At 39.6% G+C, this 22,685-nt stretch overlaps 1 protein-coding gene across 4 annotated transcripts in view; it reads right to left on the reverse strand.

Moving 5' to 3' along the window:
• Positions 1-22,685, reverse strand: part of pde4ba (phosphodiesterase 4B, cAMP-specific a) — a 164,175-nt gene that overhangs the window by 64,708 nt on the left and 76,782 nt on the right. Inside the window, exon 1 of one of the 4 annotated variants that reach the window (XM_069153191.1) lies at positions 3,198-3,809. The exons of the other annotated variants lie outside the window; for them this stretch is intronic. Coding sequence (XP_069009292.1) covers positions 3,198-3,298 — 101 coding nt within the window. The 5' untranslated portion in view covers positions 3,299-3,809. Of the gene's footprint in view, positions 1-3,197; positions 3,810-22,685 lie in introns of those variants that run through there. 4 annotated transcript variants of the gene reach the window in all.

Consider the following 22,685-nt stretch of genomic DNA (forward strand, 5'->3'; position numbering starts at 1 on the left):
CATCGTCATTGTTATTATCTTAATCATCATAATCACCACTATCATCATCGAGCCCAATTCACGGCAGCAGCGACTAATTCCAATTTTGACGAGTCAGAAATCAAAAGCCCCGACCACAGAGAAACGTGGCATACTCACGTTCTCACCGCATTTTTGTGTGTGTGCATCTCCATAACAACACATTATATTGTAAGTAAAGTGCACTGCAAATAAAATACTGCTAAACCACAAACTCTACAACAGTGCTGCACCCCACCCATGGGCAAGCAAGCACAAACACTGTTATTCAGAGTCCTGTGCTGGAAAGAAAAATGGGTCACCAAACTGAAAAGAAATCTGGCTTCAAATGCCGACAGCTATTTAGCATGTAAAAAAAAATATAAGATGAACCTGAAGAGCAGCCCCGGGGTTAGTTTTGTTTACATTAATTTCACGTAGTGTTGGAGTGAAATTTCTGATTGTTTCAAACAGATACGGACGGCATTTTAAGGCAGTTGAGGGTAATTTCGCCAATAGCTCTTTTTAAGCCACATTGTTTTTGGTCTAGTGACCAATTACAATCATGTTACTGCTGTTCTCCCCAAAATGTTCCAAAATTTTTTTGAATTGCACAGGATTAAAAACCTTAATTGGACTTTTTCCAGTTAAACAAATTTAGTTTTTGCATTAAGAACTTAAATATGGCTTTAAAAGCCAAAACATGCTGCATAGACAATGACCACCCCAAAAGTCTTTGCTTGACATTCACAGTGGTGAATCTGATGATCTGATGTAAGTTGCGGCACAGGTTGCAAACAAAAAGGAACCAGTTTGTGTATACATAAAAGGAGTTGTGATCTTTTATTATTATGTCATTTAGGAATCCGGGTCACTGACCAAACATTTGGTTAAGCCTATCTCTCTGGGAGATTATCTGTTCTAGCTAGACATGTGAGAAACAATCCCTGGAACATATACAGTATGTAGGCTAATTCATGCAGGGGGCAGCTGCATGTGTGTAAATATGCTATATGGCTATCTGCAAACAAAAGCACACGCATTCACAACAGCCAGAGCAGTGTGAGGAAGTAGTCATGAAGTAATTATTCTACCCACGCTCACGTGGTTCTCGTCTACCTGTCTAATGATTCAGACATGCAGCACAGCACAGTACACCATTTGTGTACTTCTCGTTTTTTCAGTATAGTCCAGTACTTTCCACAGGAAACCCTCAGTCACAGAGGTGGAACCCACCCAACCAGAGGTGAACGTCTGCAGACCTCAGCGTCTGCAGACATCTATGATTATACATTAGATTTTGCCATCATGGCTATTTTGTTTAAAAGATAAAAGAAGCAAACATTTAGCATTATGTTTCCGCACACAGAGAAAACTAGTCGATGACTAATCACACAAACGTCTCCAAATTACTCAATAAACGTTATGCTGTCTGACCTCTTATTTACCTGTAAAGGTTTGGGGTCATTCTGAGGAAACATTTTCCAGCTTCACTGACGCTTCTACACTTACATTAGTTGTATTCATTTAATTGTTAGTGCTTGCTGTGCTCTAATTCATTGTCTGATGTCCCCTAAAGCTTGCATCAGTCCCACCCAGAATACCCACAGTCCTCCTGGGGTGAGACCAGCCTAGTTTAACACATCCCCTTCCCAGAAACAGCCTGCCGTCAACATGCATCAGTGCTGCTCATCTCTGACTTTATTTCCTGCTTATTCTCACTCTCTGCTAAGGTTTTAGGAGATCTATCGTGACTTTATTTAACCAAAATACTCACCTACATTTCTCGAACAAATATGTATCTGTCCTTTATGACACATAGTCATGCAATGATAAGGGATGATTGTGTGTCACAAACTTTAGAGATTTACTGTATGTCATATCACAGGCAATAAAATAGAAAAATAAAAATAAAGAGCTTATGCCGGTGAGATAAAGAGAGTAACCAACCAAAGGATATGATCGAAGGTTGAGTCTCATCTATAAGCATAACTATTCATTTATAGTTCAAATCATGAATTCAAAATGATCAAGAAATATGTTACATACTGTAGGTTTGATGCAATTTTTATCAAATGATAACTTTTCCGTATATTGTGATATTCCATTTAAACCACTGAGATAACTGAGATTCAGCCATATTCAAGAAAAAAAAAGCAAACATAGTTTCCTATTTACAGTGTCCCTACATGGTGTTGAGCCATGTTGAGGATTTGGGGTTTGAAGATGTTTTGATTCTGAGGTATGTGGGAAAATATGTTTCCTCGTACTATGGGTGAGCTGACCCTTTAAACAACAACAGTTTTAGCTCGTGATCCTTAATGGGCAAACCCTGTCCTCTCGAGACCCCTCATCACTGGTTGTATACTGCATGTCTGGGCTGACAAAGAGTTTCAGATTGTTTCATTTGAAGATGTAAACCTCCAGTATTTCACAAAAAAAGCAATAATCTGAGAAAAGTTAATATAATAATTAATAGTGTACAGTAGAAATGTATCTTGTTAATCATCCTGCAACTGATGTATTGTATTACTGAGGGTTCAAAACCCAAATTAATATAGGCAGACAAAAAGTCCCGCACGGCAAAGAAGTCAAATTTACCAGAGTTGCTGGAGGCTGAGACCCTTCAGTGTTATGATTTGTTTTTCATTTTTTTTTATATCCTTGGAGTCATCCTTTTGTCCCACACAGACCAGACTATGTTTACAATGTAGCTAAAAAAAAAAAATAAAAAAAAAAAGTCAAGATAATAAACAAATTTATCTGGACTAATTTGCATGGTGAACAACTTGACACTGTTTAACTGCACAAACGCAACACAACCTGTTCAAAATATTACTCCACAAAAACCGTTGCACCCCAAAACCATTCAGTCAAAGTAATTCGGATTTTCTAACACAAACATGTGACAGTGCATGTAACCACATTCCAGCAGAGGATTATTAAAATTATGAGAAACGCATGGGTGGATTGAAAATGTATGAGAAATAGGAAGTAAGTATACACATACTCTATAATGGATAGTTGCACAGCAAAGGGACACTTGGAAATACTGCAAACTTTTTTTTGAACTATTTTAAATGGACAAGTTGGAAAGAGTCAGTTCGGACCAACTCAAAAGCACAGGAGTGTCTTTCTGTTCAGAAGTGATACAGCATGACGACGTGACGTGTGTGCGTGTGTGGTCTTTGTGTTCTGACCTGTGAGTATGGCCGTGGTTGGCGGCGTGGAGTTTCCTGATGACTTCCTCACTGAAGTCAAAATGAACCCTTCCTCTGGCACAGGGTGAACGCCGGTACATTGCCCCGACACACACATGCACTCATGCACACACTACCCAGCACACACCATCACATATGCGACCACAATCGCGTCACAACACACCCAGTGTTAGTGTCAAAGACGCAGCATGATACGCACACTGAAGCACATGAATGTCACACACTGTCATACACAGCAGCATTAGTAAGAAACACACAGTGACATGCGTGCACGCACACACACACACACCTCTCTTTCACTCACACACACTTTGTTTTAAGTGAATACAGTTACTACTAAAAAAAAAAAAGGGCAATCACACACAGATTACTCTCATTTCATCAGCAATACACAACTCATTCAGGCTATGTGGTCACACATTTACATGACTGTTAACTGTAAAAAGTTACTCAGCAGATTATCCATCAGCAACGCTCTCCGTGGAACAAATAAAAGCAGCAGACAGGTATCCAGACACCTTCTCCACACCTGATCTCATGTCACACACAACACCAGCATAAAGCAGCAGTCCATACGTCAGATCACCGAACTCTCTCAGCCCTCGTTCACACTCTGACACTCTCCACTCTGTCTCTGAGCTCTCTGTGCCGATTCCTCTCCTTGTCACAGACTATACTTCCTCCCATGCTGTGGTTGTGTGTGTGTGTGTATAGTATGTGTGTGTGTGCGTGTGTGTGTGTATGGAGCTCTGTTCCCTTTAGCAGGGCCCAGCAGAGTAAGGAGGGACCTCCAATTTCAGGACTGGATTTACTGGAGTGGAGTCATAACTCATTCATCACTGACAGATTTAATTAACCGGGTAGTGAAGGTAAACATGGAGAAGCATACAAGGCACACACATATCTACTCAGAAATAAACTGGCTAAATGTATAACTGCTGTGCTGTGCAAACTATGGTGATTTCGGAGAGGAAATTGTCCATGAAGCAGCTCAACAAACCATGAAATATTCTTATATAGAGATTATTGTGTACAAACTGTAGCGGCTGTTTAATTTTACCCACTGTTTGACAGAAGATGTTTGTGTTGGTGCATTTGTTGTAGACAATGTAGGGCTAAACGAAAGAGTAAAAACTCTTCAGGAATTTTAAACTTTTTTTATTGCATTGTTAGAAAATGTATACGCAGGACTCTGGTTCAGGCTAATATGAATTTATGGTGTCTTGTGAACCCATGCAGGCTGTGCATTGCTGCATGCATGATCCAATAATAAATACAATTCACTTAAAGTCCTCCTATTTAGCCTTTCTAAACAGTTTGTAAACCTGTATGTAAAATGGTTTGTGACAAACTATAAAGTGTTTGTTGATGTATCTGTTGACCACCATCACTTCCTCTGTGAGCATGTCTGTGGTGAATAAACAGATAATGAAAGACAGAGTAAGACAAGCGTGTATAAAAGTATTCATTGCTACAACTGCAGATAAAATACTTCAATACTTTATAGACTTTTTAAAGCTATAATATCTGCATGCAGCTACATTAGTGTGTTATAAAACCTTTATCAATTGTTTGTGTAGAACTTATGCAAAAGTGCACTTGATTCATTTATTATTATAAATGATCAGAAAACATTATACTGTTTTTTTCTGGGGGAAAGACAGCAAGCTTTGACCCACTATTTTTCCTGACAACCTGGTCTACCTTAACTGTCGGTGTGTGTCTGTGTGACAAAGAGGTGGCATCTGGCGTCATCGCAGGGGGCCACAATGCCCGTTGACACTGTACAGTATTCTGAAACCCAAGCCCTCATTTCATGATAACTGTGATGACAGAACTGTGATGAATGGCAGCACAAACAAAATGTGCTTGATGGATTGGAGTGAAAGAAGGGGGAAAAAAAGGACAGTAGTTTTAGCAGAAATATGCTGAATTTGAAGCAACTGGCGGACGTCTTTCTCTGTGTCACGGTGTATAAAGCAAATCAATCAAGTATTGTCAAGCTTTTGATTGTAATAAATAGTCACCAGTGGTAAATAATTTGTTGTTTTTGGAAATTTAAATAATACAAAAATAAATGGCCAAGATAATTCTTGTTTGCAGCAGATGTTTGGTTACTTTTTCCAACTAAATTTCAGTGCTGCATTCATGTTGCTGTGCATTATATCCATGAAAAGTTAAATAAAGTGGGGGACATGAAACACAACAACTGAATTTTTCAGAATAAAGTAAGTGCATTTTCATTTCAACCATTACAGAGAGCTGCCTACATGTAGTACAGTATTAATATCCAAATGAAAGATCAGATTGGATTAACATGATCCAATGAAGGGAAACGACAGTATGACTACATGAAAAGACATTTATAAATACAAAATGGGAAAACAAAAGTGAGTTTTCTTTTCTTAATACTTAATGCATATTCTTATTGGTCACAGAGCAATTCTGACTTGGTAAACATGAAAACAAGATAAAGGCCAACAAAACACTTCATTTCAGTTAACATAAAGAAATTATGAATTCGGTCCTGAAGAAAATAGAAGAATAAGAAACAAGATCATAAAATGTAGTTACATTTCTGGGGTGTAGGTTGAAAATACAGCAAGATTTTTAATACAATGTTGATATTGTTAATAATGATAATATCCCTGACCTCAGAAGGAGCAAATGTTTTCTGGTTATATTCTCTATAGTCCAAGTTCGTGACTGACAAAACTGACAATGTTTACAATTCTGTCAATCTAAAGAAGTCCAATATAAAGTATGAAATGTTTGAAGCACAATGTGACATTAGTTGCTTTGAGTTACTCTCCTACGTTGAGTTTCACTTCTTGTAGTAATGAAACTCCAGAGAAAAACCCTCCTGGATGACAACTGGAGGAGTTTCTAATGATTGCTGTCACGACAGGAAACATAAGCTCTGTTGTCAATTTTTTGGAGATGATTCAGAATGATGACACATCATACAGGCGATTGCAAAAACACATTCGGGGAGGAGTAGGATTACAGAGAACAAAAGTGATTCACACTACTATGTTCCCACACTGCAGCTCGCCCCACTGCCCCTCAATAAACACGAAGACAGGAGAAGCGGAAGATGTGGTAGCCACAGGGCTGTATGTATCATGCGCGACAAAAGCAGTGTCATTCCTCCTTAATGTCCTCTGGAGGGTTAACCATAGAAGAGAAAGATATAGAGAGTGCTCCTCCCTGCACTATAATGGTAATCGTCTGTGGTGTACCAGCGCTGAACTGAAAAGCACTTCTTTAAAAATGATCATGGCTGGAAATATGATTAGAAAGGCAAATATAGTTGAATATAGGCCTACTGCGACTGAAATGTGTAGGGAATCGCTATTATTTTTGTTTAGTTTACAATGGAATGCTGCTATAAATTCATTCACTAATATACAAATTTCCCCTCGGGGATTAATAAAGTAACTACCTAACCTAACCTAACCCAACAAAATTCAGATAAGCATGACATTTGTTTGAGATCAAACAACCCTTTAAATGCTTTGTTCATAAAGAAAGTCCTCTCTGTGTAAAGTACTTCTGTGGTCTTGCATAATTTAGTGGCATCACACAGTCAAATCTCTCTAAAATTAGAGACAAAGCTCTGCCTCGTGCTAAAGATGTGATCCGTTAAACTTAACTCTGACAGACACCAAAATTATAAAATCAATCATGTACTCATTTATACTAAAAACATTTTTTCTGTCAACAACAGCAGTTATAATTAAATGGCTAAGTCACTGCTGTTCAACTTAGTGCAAGTCAACATACATCAGACCTCCCGGTCTGTATGAATGTGATTTGAGGTCAAACTCGAACCTCTTGCAGTGAAAACCGCTGAATAAAAGGAAAGTAAAAAGACTGGTTGTGTTTATGAGTGTCGTCCCTGTATGGTTTCATTTGTTTTGGTTTTTTAAATTAATCAGTAGAAAAATAAACATTATGCCAAGATACAATGGCATTATAATAACAGTGCCTTGGCAACATAAATACTATTCTATTTAAGAACAGTTCTAATTATAGTGTCTCAGAGAGAATGTGATACTGTAAAACCTGTTGGTAACCCATTCACTCATGGGCAGGGCGTCTGTGTGAGATTTGTTGTCACACCTTCTTACACAACGTTGTTTACATAACATTAAAATATTCCGCATTCTGGCCTTCCCCCTGAACTGATGGGTCAAAATATTTTCCCCAAAATGAGGCAAGACCTCCCTGTGAACACCAGAGGGCACCATTTCACTCCAACGAAAAACAAACCGCCTTCATAGCTGCAGCCTGTCAGCATCGTTGTCCACTAGATGGCAGTGTTCAACTGTATTTTGCCTCGAGTTAAACCAGACAAGCCATGCCTCATCACGTTTACACGATGTGGCATTCAAGACGTGCTACCAGATGAGCCATGCCCCATGGAAACCACTCCAAACCGGCTTTAAACACAATGTGATCGCAGTGTTTTTTTTCAAATGTTATTTCACGTTGGATCAAAACGATAGCGATAATGGTTCTGAGCGGTTCTGTGCAGAGGCTACACTGTGATAAAGTGACAAGAGCCTGAGACCCCACCATCCTGCACCCAACCCATAATTAGGAATTAGGATGATAGGGAGGGTGTGCTCCGAATACAAAGATTCTGGGGAGCTCAATACATGTGTGTAAACCCTTAATTACACAACATGAATATATTCATTGAGTGCATATTGTTCCAAAAACTGATTAACATATGGTACATTTCGATCAGTTATCTTATTGTAAAAAATATTTTTGGGAGAAAATGTGTGACTGTAATTTTGATCCAAAAGAAAAAGCAAGCTTGTATATTTTTTTTTGCTTTTCCTGCGTTTCACTTAAAAGCGGAGAACCATAATTAAACATTGATTGGGCAATCGTTTGACAGCTTTAGAGTAGCCTGTCAAATCGTCGCTCCTCTGGCTTGGCTTTCTGATTTGAATCGGTATCACACTACAGGATGAGGAAACCAAAGAGTGACAACTTTAGCAAAACGTCTTCCGTCTTAACGAACCACAATGAAAGACCGCAAATAAAATCGTAGATGTGTTTGACAGAACCTGACAAGCACAATATCACCTTTGACATGGAAGCTGTCTGTCTGGTACAAACACGCGCAATCAAATTAAATCAGGATCAAACAACAGGCATGATCCCTGAAAGCTATCTAAATATAAATTCTAAAATGAGAAGCAGACTGATAGACAGAGTTTATAGGGCATGCTGAAAGAAAGCTAAGTTTATCAATGCAGTGGCAGACAAAAGGAAGGACATATAGTCACTTTTAGGAGTGGGAAAAATTAAATCCGCACGAAAATCCAAAACCAAAAATGTATTCTTGTTCATCGATAACATAATGATCTCTTCGCTAAATGTTCTTCTTCAGTAATCATTCAAAATACAAAAAAAAAAAGAGGCTGAAAAAAAAATCTATTCATTCAGCACAATCTTCAGTCTGACTGATGACCCTCCTGAATTCCCTGTGATTTTAACAACTCATCTTAACAACATCAAGGTGTGAATGATCCACAGAAATGAAAATGTCTAGTACTCTAATCACTCTGAAGAAACTGATGCTGAGCTGGAGTAATTGTCTTAATGGCTTTTAGAGCAAACAACAACACCAGTGGTAATGAAACAAAAGGAGCATCATTGTACCTAATTTCAAACAATTCACTACAACCTCTGGAGCCCGTTCTTGTACAGGGGTCACCTGTTTCGAAGTAGAAAGTGTTAAGTATAGACTCTAAAACCCTCCAACAGTGGGTCTGCTTTGAGACTGGCCATCAATACTATTCCCGAGCACAACAGTTAAAGATTATAAAGAGAAGAAGAATTAAAGCTCTATCTTGTGGCTTTATCAGAACTGAAATGGATTATAAAGAGAAGAAGAATTAAAGCTCTATCTTGTGGCTTTATCAGAACTGAAATGGCTACGTTATCCCCTAATTTGACACGACTTACACTCACAGACAAATACAAACATGCATCCCAGTGCTTTGGGAACCGGAGATGGTTAAATAAGTTAAAAAGAAAAGAACATATTTGTCTATGCTTCCTCCTCTGGTTAAGAGTGGCAGGTATATCCCACAGTTTAAACATTAATAGCCATCTACTTATTAAGGAGTGTCCTCCACAGTGTGACATGTAACAGAGAGCTGCAAAAAAAAAAAGAAAAAAAAAAAAGATCTCTGAGGTCTGGCTTTTACATGAACGTCACTGCATTGACATGTACTTTATAGCTTCCAGGGGGCATCAATCCAAATACAGAAGAGAAGGAAAGAAGCAGCTGTGGTCAGGAAGGAGATAATCATCCCGTGCCATCTATTTGCTGCCACATTTAATTGTCAGATAGAGGGAGAATTGAAGCTCCACCAGTGTCTGTCTTTCCATAACACGGCTTTTGGAGTCTCCCTCCACCCCTCTCCATCTCTCTCTGTAAAAAAAAAAATCTAATTCCCCTTTCTGAAAAGAGGGCATTGCAGTCATCCCCCCCCTGTGATTAACCTAATCCCTTCCCAGAGTGGTGCTCCTCTCAGCGCCAGCACTGTAATGTATATGACGTCAGCTGCGCTCACGCTGTGATAACCATGGGGCATACTCTGAAAAAAAAATTGTGAATTCTAAGCAGTGCAGAGCGCAAGACTCCCACCAGCATGTACTGCCAGTGAAAGCCCTGAAAGCAGAGCTCAGAGACCTACAGTGGCTTGACCATCAGAACACTGATATCTGTGAGGCAAAATTGTGCCCAATAAAACTAGAAAATGTTGGCGTTTCACATGTGAAATAATGATATAGGCTTTACTGTAGTTGGTGTGAGTGTGGGTTGTGGGGAAAAAAAAAAAAAAAAAAAAAAAAAAAAAAAGAGGTTCACTTATTATTCGTCCGCGCCTCTAAGATTTCCTAGTGAAGAGTATTTTGTATATCGACTCTGGAGTCTATCAAATGCTTTTGAGTTTACCGATAACAATATTCAAACATGTTTGTCTGTGCTGAAAATTTGTTTTGAATATTGAGGCTGAAGTTCATTCATGTCCTTTAAAACACTAGTTGACAATCTAGGTCAGAAGGTCCATCTGGAGCTGTTCTGGAGCTTTTCACTGGAACACCAGATCGTTTCTATTTTTTTTTTCGAGCTCATAAAGGATTTTTTTTTTTTTTATCAGTGCTGGCTCGGTGGTGACATTTTCCGATGTTAGCTTCTTTGTGACATTCACTGAAGCCTGAAGCCGGAAGGGCCTGAAGCTTAATTGTGACAAGATTGAAAAGCTAACTCGTCTATCACAGGTTCCAGAGCTCGTAACAGCCAGTATGGTTTATGGGGCTCGGCTGTAATGCCGAGTGATACCACCACATGCTGCCTCCTCCCATAGACTGTATATGAAAGTGGACGTAGTTTATGGGTCTGAAAAATGAGGCCAATACGGAAGTGCCATACTCTGCAATACCACAGAAGGCCACTAGGGGTTGGCTCCAAAAAGCCTCCTTAGCTAAAGTTGCTCCTCCTTATTAGTTTTCTGGCAGCCCATCTACATTTTTTTTTAAAAAGCCCTCAAAAAAGCGTGTTTTTGGTGATGTGTCTGTTGGATTTAAAGGCCAATGGTGCAATCAGGTTTCTGCTATAGGTGGGTGAGGCATAATGTTCGTAGGTTTCCAGTCAGACCCGAGTTAGATCCGCCGCTCGCTCCGCCTCAGCTCGGAGCGCTCCGAACTGGCAAGATGGCAACGGCCAACATCCGAACTGGAGGCTCCTTAACAGGAGTCCACAAACCAGTGGGTGACATCACTGTTGTTTGACACTTGCCTCCTCACCCTTTGAATCTCCAAGCAAACTAGCAACTCTGGAATTTAGGCTGAGTATTTTAGCCACAGGTTTCTAGCTCTCTGGCTACACCGCCTCCACGTTATAAACTAAGCTTTTAACTTTTCAGGTTGTTTTTTTTTTTTTAACCCTGGCTATATGTTTGTTCACCATTGACCTGAATTCCGTTCCAAAAAGTTAAGGAAGAGGGTCAGTTAGTAAATTTGTTATCTTAAAATAAGTAAAATCGTAATTGACAATAACGTCGGTGCTTGTGAAATCTGTTCATGTTCTGTCAAAATAAAAAATACTCATCGAAGACGCAAAGGACTTCATCTCACCTCAGTGGTTAAACTTAATTATTTAGGGCGACTATAGGCTACTGCAAAGGAAACCCAGCACATGTGTCACAGGTTTCACACACATACATAGTCTATCTGGGAATGTTTCTCTCTAGTGTTTGTTTTAACACTCGTGTTTTTCCAGGAAGTCCAGCCAGTGACATGCTTCTGTGCGTGTTGTGATGATAATATTTAAATCTAAGAACACAGTGAATGGCATGTGTTTTGGGGTTAGAGGAACTGATCCCAACACCAGAACAGAGAGTCAGGTAACAAAGCCCCACTTTCTGCTTCTAGCTCTTTTTATCTGGTCCATCTGCACCTGTCAGGCTACAGGATATGTAGGAGTGTTAATCTACAAAGTGGTTCAAAACAATGATTCACTTCAGGTTCATAGATCAAGGAGAATAAAGAGGTAATGTTAACCAAATCTAAACGGGCAGCTCAGCACACACGTCAGTTGCTCACTTTTAAAGCTGCGCACAAACTTTTTTTTTTTGTCAGAATCAAACTATTTCAGACTTTGCTGCTGAAGATAACACTTCCTGAGGCAAGATTTAAGTTAATTATCACAATCAAGTTGATTCTGCAGAAAGAGCTTTTCACAGAATTGCAAAATTAGATTGGGTGCCACTGAAAGAGGAAATGTTTCTTGTAGGTGACACTATGTAATATCACATTTCACTGAGACAACCTGAGAAGCAGAAACGCACTTACTGTTGGGTTTAGGCTATCTTACAGTATACCGTGACCAGAGGAAGCACTCTTTAAATGTGTTGTAAAATCCCCATCAGGAACTGTAAATACAAATATGGAGAAGAATTGTTTTAACTGCAGACAATGCACTTGTTGATGTGCGTGGAAGTATTTGTGTAGCTGAGAGAGGAGAAAAGAGAGACAGATAGTACAAAGGGTAAAGACAGACGAAATGTAAAAAGGGCAATTTTCAAACCGTAGCTCTCTCTCTGTGCACTGAGGTGAGGTTGTTGCAGCCAACAGTGTTATCGGCAACTTCCAGCAGCGATCTACACACACAGTTCGCCACTGAACTATCACTACAAAGGACTGAGTCTAATTATAATAACACACTGTGTTCAACTCATTTTCAACTACATATACTGTAGGTTCTAAAGGAAACCGTAAGCAAACTGGATTCCATTTTCTAATAAATAAATAAAAAAACAACATAATGTAAAAATGTTGATACTAAATATACATCATCTGTAAAATGTTCACCAACCACCTATTTCATTTGTTTTTTGGGGGAAATATAAAAACTTGCAATAAAAAAAAAAAAAAAAATCCAGTTAGTCTTATAAAGTTTTTCATGTTAAGTCACTGGCAGTACTTGATTCAGGTCAGGGATGGTTTCATAGACTGTATATGAAAGCGGATGTAGCATCCTGGTCTGAAAAATGAGGCTAATGCACAAATGCCATAAAGTGCAATACTACTGACTGTCTTTATCCTTTAATTGAGACTACGATCTCTCCCTAAAACAAACCAAATTGCATTTGCTGGCTGAATATTAGGACAGGCAGGACTCTAGGAAGCTCAACATAGACTTCGACTACCCCCCTGCAGCTCTACAGTTTATAAATCATGTTTCATTTAGTAAGAAAAATGGCGCCTCATCTCAGTTTAATTGAAAAAAAAACACTCCTATATGAACGTAATTGTTAGGAGGCAGTCAACACACATACTCATACTAACACATCCACAATCACACCCACACCCACACAGTGAGGAGCCGCAGTGATAAAGCTGGGTCCCCACTTTGCCTTCATCTTCTCATACCAAACCCAGGAGTGACGAGGAGAGCAGAAAGGGTTGATGGGAACTTTCTGCCTGAATGACATCATCATCATCGTCATCATGTCGGTTACCCTTGTTATAAAAAAAAAAATCTATTTGCTTCCTGTTTGTTTCTTGTTCTCTGCAAGTCTCAACTCAATAACTTACTTGATTTGATTCATCAATGATGAAAGAACCAAGGCTGGTATTATTGAACCAATCTTCCGAAGTCACAGCACACACACAGGCGTCGCATCCTGGAATCCCACTGTCGACGGTCGCAGGGCAGTTTCAGAAATTCTAAAAACTCTGCATCCATCACTAGATTACGGCTGTCGGTTTTAATAATCAGACTGGCCACAGAAAATCACCCTTATGCTCCTTTCAATCACCTCCTCACCTTAAAACAGGATAAGACAAAAATTGAGCTTTAGCCAATTAAAAAAAAAAAATCTTCATTCTGTCATTGAGGAAAGGTCAGAATATTTGAACTGCTGACTAAATATGTTCAAGTCCCCACAATTCAAAGGCCAGTTGTTAAAAAAAACTAAACCAAATCCCACAAGCAGAGAAAAACAGCCAGAAAAATGAAAATGTAAACACTTCTAATCCTATGACCTCGTGTTAATCAGCATCGGTTCCCTGCCGGTTTCTTCTGAGCGTCCACAGACATGTTTCACGTCTGTCCCCGGCCCGATCAAATTGACACTGTTCCTCTTTCTTGCCTCTGCCTCAGTTCAGGTCTGCTGGACCATGTTCAGGTCACATTTCATGGATGATCTTTGATCTTTGTAAACAGTTTGGTTTTCTTAGCAACAGCTAAGAATGTTAAAAAATTGTTTTAATCAAATTAACCTTTTTTTTTTTTTTTTATTAATTTTGACAGTTTTTTTTTTTTTTAACAAATTTGGAAAATTTTAATTCAGCTAATAGTCTCAAATATAATGTAATACCAGTAGATTCCCTCCCACCTTTTGCCTTATCTTAACTACAAGTTACAGGGCTAACAATGACTTCAGTCTGGTCTGAAACAATAAACTACACAAGGTTGTACATTTTACAAATGGTGCCTTAATGTTGTGACAAGCAGCTGTACCATGTTGCTTATCTGTTTCTGTGAAACATAAATTTTTAAACGGCTGCAACAGCACACGCCTTCACCTACAATACCTATATCCAATTAGCCTTTAGTAAGTAATGTGTAACATCAGTTGGGGTCTTTTTAATTAAATAACACCCCAGTAAAGTCATCCCCTTTCTTTGGCAACATCTTGCAAAAAGAATCACTCTCATTAGTTTCCCTTCTCGTATTACCCAACCTATTCCCTCATAGCACTCTCTGTGTCACAACAGCCATGTCATTCTCACTGTACACGCTGATTGGACCTACACAGTGTCTGATTGCACACAACAACGTCCCACTGTATGAAACGATGAGGACAACAGCAACAACTCGAGCCCGCATCGAGAAACACGATCCCCGCTTTCAAGAGCAGCACACATATTCAGAATTACGCGTTTGAAAAAGGCAGCACTACTAGCTGATGTGCAGCTTGACACTTGAGACTGCCTGTATCAAATAGCATTCAGCGAGGACAAACACCTGCAGCTGAATACAAAATCTGTTTTTACACTAGTGCCCACTTTGCTGGTCCATTCAAAGTGCCTTTTAGACAGCATGTGAAACTGCCTAGCAACAAGTAGGTTCAAAAGCACTTGACTCGTGCCTCCATGTGGTCGGCCATTGTTTGCTTTGAATCCGGGTGCTTTTGAACTGCGTTCAGTAAATGGTTCAAGAAATGATTCTATAAAAACAATTCTGAGGGCAGAACAGGAAAAGCTTTTTTGTTGGATGAACTGTGATAGATCACAAATAATTCATATTTAAACTAATGTTGGTTTCAAACAATAATTAATGCCCAGAAACATAGAGGTGTGTGATATAGGTACACGGTCTTTAAATGATCTCCCTACCTCTATATCAAATCAGTCATTTATCATTTAATGGTCACCTGTCAGTCAGGCGCTTATTCTGTAGCAACATCGGCAAACCATAAAAATCAAGTAAACGAATCACTCTGTGGGCAGACGTCTTCCATTCTTAGTGGGTATTTTTGTGAAAAGTTGCAAAGCAAATATCTCGTACAATGAAAACAAAACTAAATCTTGCAGGCTATTTACAGGAGGTTTCCCTTCATGATCTAAATCTCCAAACAAACCGCTTCCTGTAAATGTGAACTGGTCTGGGATGCTTTCAATCCCACTGAGAATCAACACCCCACTCTGGAGCTCTGTGCTGCTTTCAGCCTCGACCTTGTTGTTTTGGTTTTCCAGGCAGCAGTGTGTGGTTGCGTCTCGCAGCTCTTGCAAATTTCCCAACATAAAAATCCCAGCCAGTGGTGCAGAGACGAGCTCTGACTGCTGTTTTGAGCACAAAGCAGCAGAGAGTTTAAGAAATGACTGCTGAGGTCATTTGAGCATTTGGCAGACAAAACAAAAAGTTATTGGATTGATTTTTTTTTTTATCAGGTGAAGAAAACATTACTCCAGATGACAATGTTGATGTGAGGATGATTGTTTGCTGTACATTCTTACTCGGAAGTCCATCTGCCTCTGTTGGTTAAAATAGCTTAATGAGGCTTTAAGTGGGCGAACTAGATTAAATCCCTGCATGAACTGAGCTATTAAATGCATTAGAATTACATTATTACAGAGTACCTGTCCTTAATCCTTCACTGTTTGTACAGTACATATTCACAACTGACAACAAAAATAAACTGCCACTAGAATCCCAAATACTTTCTCTCTATATCTGAGAACTACAACCTCCTGCTTATTGGAAACAAACTTACAGATGGAGTGTGATTCAAAGTTCAGCTAACTCAAATGCGTGCGAACACACACGCCCACAATTCTTGAAACAAAGACAGGCAATGAAAGAAAATATTGCTCCGATTCCAGCTACGACCGTTTATAGACAAAAAAAACACTCCTGAACTTGGGAAAGTCTTCCAAACCCACGAGAGACAAAAGCTCTGAGGTGACAGACATTTTCATGACAAACAGATTTGTAAACCATACTCCACCAATGAGCTTTTACTTTATAGTAAATCCAGGGATTAATAATCCACTTGAAGCAATAACTTGGTAGCCAACATTTACCAACATGTCTTGCTTTGAGCCCATGATTGCTTATAGTAATAGTGTTTGTCAAGTAAAGATACAAACGAATTGTGATGGATTTCAATTTAATCCATTTAATAAATTGTATGAGCTCGTAAGTTATGTTTGTCATATATTTTACATTAGCTGCTTGACTCCCACAACTAAGTTAAACAAGAACCTTTCAACATTTTTGCAGGTCAACTAGAAGCTGTGTCTGCCTTTTACTGAGGTGAATAAGATACCTAACCAAAATCTCCAGCAACCAAAAATATGGCCACTTCATAACAATCCACATTCATATATAGTACACTCAATCAGGAAAGGAAAGGAAAGGAAAGGAAAGGAAAGGAAAGGAAAGGAAAGGAAAGGAAAGGAAAGGAAAGGAAAGGAAAGGAAAGGAAAGGAAAGGAAAGGAAAGGAAAGGAAAGGAAAGGAAAGACAGAGACAATTTTGTGGTTGTTATGATGCTATGTAAATGAACAATCTCAACTCAAACAAATGTCTCAGAATATTGACTTAGTCTATAGCCAGAAACTCACAATATGTTTTAGCTTTTCAAAAAGACAGATCAAAGAATATCTGTATTCATCAGCACATAATGTAATAGAGGCCAGGACTATGGGTCACTATGAAGTGGGAGTATTTATTGAATTAAGATATTTTTGCATGAACAGATTTTACTGTATAATGCATCATTTAAGCCAGGAAATGATTCACATTTCTATCTCTATGAATAGAGTATCAAGCTCATGCAGGAAACTCAATGGAGGTCCCTTTTTATCCGAGCAAAGGTAAGCACGCAGTAAATCAAGTGAGTGCTTTTAAATACCAGTAGCACATATTAATGTGGAAATTAGATGCTTTACCGGTTGAGGTATTATTTATGATATGAGACTCATTTCCTATTACGGCTGTCAGGTCACATAGTGAAAGAAAAAAAAGGAGAAAAAGATGCTGCTCAGCTTGCTGCCACCGCCACCGCAGTGGCTGCCAATGCATGTCACGGCCCAGTAGCATCCCGGCATCGACCTGTGGGCTCTGATTCTTCACGCTTCCCCACAGTGGGGCTGCATTGATCTCGCTCTGCTCTCACTTTCGCTGGCTTTAAAATTATGCTTCGCAGGGAGCGACACGGAACCTTTAGCCTTAACACTAAAACCAAATCTATACTGTCATTGCTTCCCAATTAAAATGTTCTGAGTCAGTACGTCAAATCTCTGCGCGCAATGATTTCAGTGTGCAAAATATTAGGAGAACATATGAAAAATCAGTACTCATGCTGGTAAATTTTTTTTTTTAAATTCAGTTCACTTTTTTGTATCTACATGATCAAGGGAAAAGTTGCAGACAGAGAAACTATATGGTTCGAGGATATTTAGCTTTAACTACAATTCAACTTCAGACAGACCGAGAAGTCTGGTATCACTCTGAACCAGAATGAATGTAGAATGTGTGTGTGTTTGTGTGTGTACAAGCAGGTCTCTCCACATGTAAGAGGCTGACAGTGTGTGTCTTCATGGCTGTGCACGTGTAGGCATGCGTGTTCTCCCACCAGGTGTGCGCACATGTCTGTGTGTGTCGGTGTGACGCACATAGTTGCCAGCACACATTGCTGCCTGGTTGCCATGGCTGATAGTTTCAACAAAGCTGTGTTTCAAATAGCTTCCTGTAGCTCCTCTCCATCTCTGTCTCCCTTCTTTTTCTGCAAGTCATCTATTTGTTGACGTATTTTTTTGTTTTTGTTTTGTTTTTTGCCTTAATCCATTTCTCTCATTGCTTTTCACATTCTTTTTCTGAATTACACACAAATATATATATATATATATATATATATATATATTTTTTTTTTTATGGAAATGTATTGGTTTTTCCTTTTTTACATTTATATATTCTGATAGTCTTTTTTTAGTTTCTATTTTTACGCCACAGTCCTTTGTTGCTTATCCCTCACTTTGTTGTCATTGTGCATTACATTTTTCAACAGTAAATTTGTTTCATCTCCTATCAGTGTATATCACTATCAGTTTGTGCATCTGTTTCTGTGTGCCGCTCTGCTCTTTACCTGTCTATCTGGGACGAACACGCTTCCAACCAAGGCTTTTAGTCTATTTTTGGCTTGTCTGAGTTTGTCTCCCACAGATAACAGCAACTAAATGGGCCACTTGGGATTTTGCTCCCTTCTCTTGAGTTCTTTCCTTGAGATGTTGTTTGTTTTGTCTGAACTGAGGGGACAAACAGCACTTAGTGCCACACAGGGATCTGCGATGACATGGGAGCATAATTCGTACTGCATTCTATTTCACATTATCCTTTGGACCCAGCTGTCTCTCTTTAATTGCTTTCCCTTTTCATTGCTCTGTCCATATCAACCCCTCTATCAATTTTATACACAACTTTATGCTGTTTAAGGTTGCATGTGGCTGAAGCCAATCCCAGCGTGCATTAGGTTGCCGTCTTTTACAGGGCTAACACACAAACAACAAATTCATACCTGCACACAATTTTGAGATCTGATAAGTTGGAGCCTCCTATCCAGGACTCGGAGATAAGCTCTCCAAGGGAGAGCTAGCAGTGTGATAGCCTGATAACTGGAGCACACCCTCCGGTCCTCTTTTATAAAAATGGGGAAACACTTGGATGACAGGAGCTGCACTGCGTCTCACTTTCTCCTTATGTCAGCCATGTTCAGCATGGGTGCTTTATTTTATTATTGCTCCTCAGCTCCATAAGAACAAATAAAGACAGAGCAAGCTTTTAGGCTTATGTCCTTTTCAGGGTTCTATAATGTCTTAACAAGCAGCTGTAAGGTGCCACTGTGTTTGCCACTACTTCAGGTACTTCCATTGGGGACATGGGGAGTCTTTAATGAATCCACCAGAGTAGAGGGAGGATCGGGCAGTCACATTCAGAAATGTCTCTTTCTGTCTGACAATGTCTCTAGTCAAAGTCAAGATGAGCAAAATCTGCTAAGAACAGCTTCTGCACAGGCAACACCCCCCTCCCCAACAAAAACAAACAAACAAACAAACAAAAAACAGTGAGATAACCTAAATGGGGGAATCTGAATAAAAATCTTCCCGATGCAACGATTTATTGCTTTACTGTAGGATGGGCTTCACCGGTTCTATCCAAAAATGTATCTGATGGATCTGATCACCAGTTAGGCTCTGGTATGAGGTGCACTCTCAAACTACCTCATGCTTCATAACTATGTTTCTGATATATATAGCTGCTGACACTCAGAAAAATAAAATGCCACTGCAGTCACCCCACTCAAAGTGTATTTTTCAAAAGGTTACCCTTTTCAAGTCCACATGCTGACTGCAAAAAGACTGGAAACATTTTTTTTTTTTTTTTTAAAAGGGTAACTTTGCTTAGTCATGCTTTAAAGAAATGTTTCATACTACAACCATTTATAATGCACTTTGTTTTTCTAATAGTTAATTTAGCCCACAGAAAAAAAATAAGTTAAATATCACACTACGTTGTCTGTGCTCACCATGGTGCTGTTGTGCTTGTAACATAACAAGACAGCAGCCGAGAGCATACATTAACCTACAAGAGTGTAGGCCAATGGATACAATTAGAAGCTGTGGACTATGGCGAGGCTCCAGGCCAGGCTCCCCTGGAGGTACCAGGTTATCCTGTGACATAGACCAGTGACATCACTGGTGACAACAGTGTAAAGAGACCTTTGTGTGTGTCAGTGTGCACATCCTGTGTGCGAGGGGCTCCTCTTTCTTTGCGACCATTGTGTATGAAGGCAGACTCACATTCTCACCCCCTGCAGACTGGTTCTCTCTCACACACACACACACACACACACACACACACACACACACACACACACACACACACACACACACACAGTCTGCAACCTGAGTCTTGGAATCAAATTCCAGCGTCTTCTCTACATACACATACACACACACACAAGCACTGACATGCGTAGTCTGGCCATCACACATGCACACACACACACACACACACACACACACACAGGGGTCTCCACCTCACAATAGGCCTGAGAAGCATTGACAGAGAGCCATATAATTTATATGACACCAGCTTCACATGGGAGCAGACCAGAAGGAAACCTACGTCACACTGGTTTACAAACGACAAAGAGAAGCCGGTCTTTTAGCAGCATCAGCACACAGGAGAACAGGTCTCTTTCTCTTCTTTCAGACCTCCTCTGTTCTGACTCTCCCTGCACTCTCATTCACTCTTCTTTCCCTTCCTCTCTGTCTCTCACTCACCTACTCTGTCCTCTCACTTTACCATCCAGGATTTCTCATGCTGTATTATTTAACAGGGAAGAGTGCTTGTTGTTTTTCAGTACGCGACAGTAAAAAAGAGCAAATGTACCACTGAAGGACAAAAAGTTAGGTACACAGGAAGGCATTTAATCTTGACTTGCCCAAAAAAAAAAAAAAAAATCACTCGCACCAAGGCTGACTCATTGGCTCTGATCAGGGTTGCTCACAGTATGGAACATCACAGGTGTCCCAACCATATGGCAATTCGGCATTCACACCTAGTCATCCTGAATCAAGGGGAGGCTGAGATGAATCAGATGAGCCCAGTGGTGGAACAGCTCTATGTTGGCGTTCTAGGATTGTTTCAGTATTTTTGCTTCTGTCTGTACGTCTGTATGCTTTGCAACAGAATCCCAACAGCTTTCTGACAAAACACAGCCGGCATCAAAGTCTTACGCCTTGCATGGTAAGGAATCAGTGGCTTGAAGGATTGAGAGGGTGAAAACGAAGGAAAGCAGAGACAAAAGACAGGAAATAAATGCAGGAAGATGAAATGTGATCGTAAGCAGATTAAAAAAAAAAAAAAAAAAAAAGACATAAGGGAGCTGCAGACAAGCAGGGAAAGTAAAAGGATCCAGAATAGACACATTGGAGATCAAAGGGAGGTGTGAAGACAAAAAAAAAAAAAAAAACATGCACCGTCTTCCTTAAACCTTGTCCAGCTGAGTCACTCACTGCAGAGCGACTGCAGAGCCAAGCCACCTCTGGTCTGCCCCGCATTCATTTCACAGCACAGGCTCTGATAAATTATCAAACACAGTCCCAGTCACTACGGCAGCTGTGAGGCTGGCACTGGCACCGCTGTTTAACAAGCCAAAATTGATACAGTTGCAGGCACATGCTAATGCGACATACTGCATCAGTATGTCGCAGAGCAGAGCGGGGCAGCTTTTTACGCTCCATCCTCAGATTTGTACACAAAGGGTTTTGTTTTGGTAACGTTTTTCTTCTTGTACATTGCTAATGTAAGCCTAACTGCCGGTTGTACAAGTCAACATCTAAAAGCAGTATTAAAAAAAAACATGTCTAGCAGTGTTTTGTTTGTGTGTTCATGCTAAAATGTTGAAATTATTTCAAAGCATATTGAAAAAGGATCTGTAAATAGAAGGTTAAAAGATCCCTATCATTTATAACACATAATGTCCACAAAGCTTTGATGCATCACAAACACAAATAAGTTGCAACTTTCTCATTTAATGATGTCACAAGCTTTAATGAATTATCCAACACACACTCAGTGACATTACAGTATAGGGCTGAATTTATCTTAGCACAGAAACAGCTGCACAACAACGCTGAATTTATGCAATCGCCGTCCCCAACATAAAAATCCATAGTGCACCGGGGTAGACGATGTAATTCTCCGACTCGTTTTGTACTATGATGCAGCAGTTATCAATTACAGAAAAAGCTATTTAAATGGCTGTGACTGTGCAAGTGCTCCATTCTCTGCAGCCTCCGAGCTTTAATGAGCCACAGAGATAGAGTAATGCTAGATTAACGACCCAAACAGCCAAACTCCTGCCGTGGGACTTGCAGCGTGTAAGACGACCAGCAATCCTCATTAATAACCACATATCTCCAGAGGCACTACCTACGATGCCTAAACACACTCTTCATGCTTGGTTTATTCCAATTAAATACAGAGAAGAGGTTCAACCACAAAAAAAAAAATAAAAAAAAATGCACAAGTACTTTTAATGCAGATCAACAGGGACAGAGAACATGTTGTCTTACTTTTGAATATGAATATCTATAAAAACTCTTACATGCTTGTAATGGTGCCAGTCTATAGCTGTGAGGGCTCAAATTTAAGAATAGGAAGTGACAAAAGTGGACATATAAAACAAAAAAAGAAAAAAAAGATGGATCTAAGTTTATTAAGCTGAACACAATTCATCTGACTAGCAGCAGCAGCCCGACACTCTCTCACTGCCTCTAACCGTCACCTGTATCCATGACATGAGGGAATGAAGGAAATAAGGACACTATCTGCTGCGGGGATGTTTGATTTGATTACCTG

This window comes from Embiotoca jacksoni, unplaced genomic scaffold, assembly GCF_022577435.1.
Source record: "Embiotoca jacksoni isolate LCO1_2020_lvr unplaced genomic scaffold, fEmbJac1.0.p SCAF_19, whole genome shotgun sequence".
NCBI lineage: Eukaryota > Metazoa > Chordata > Actinopteri > Embiotocidae > Embiotoca > Embiotoca jacksoni.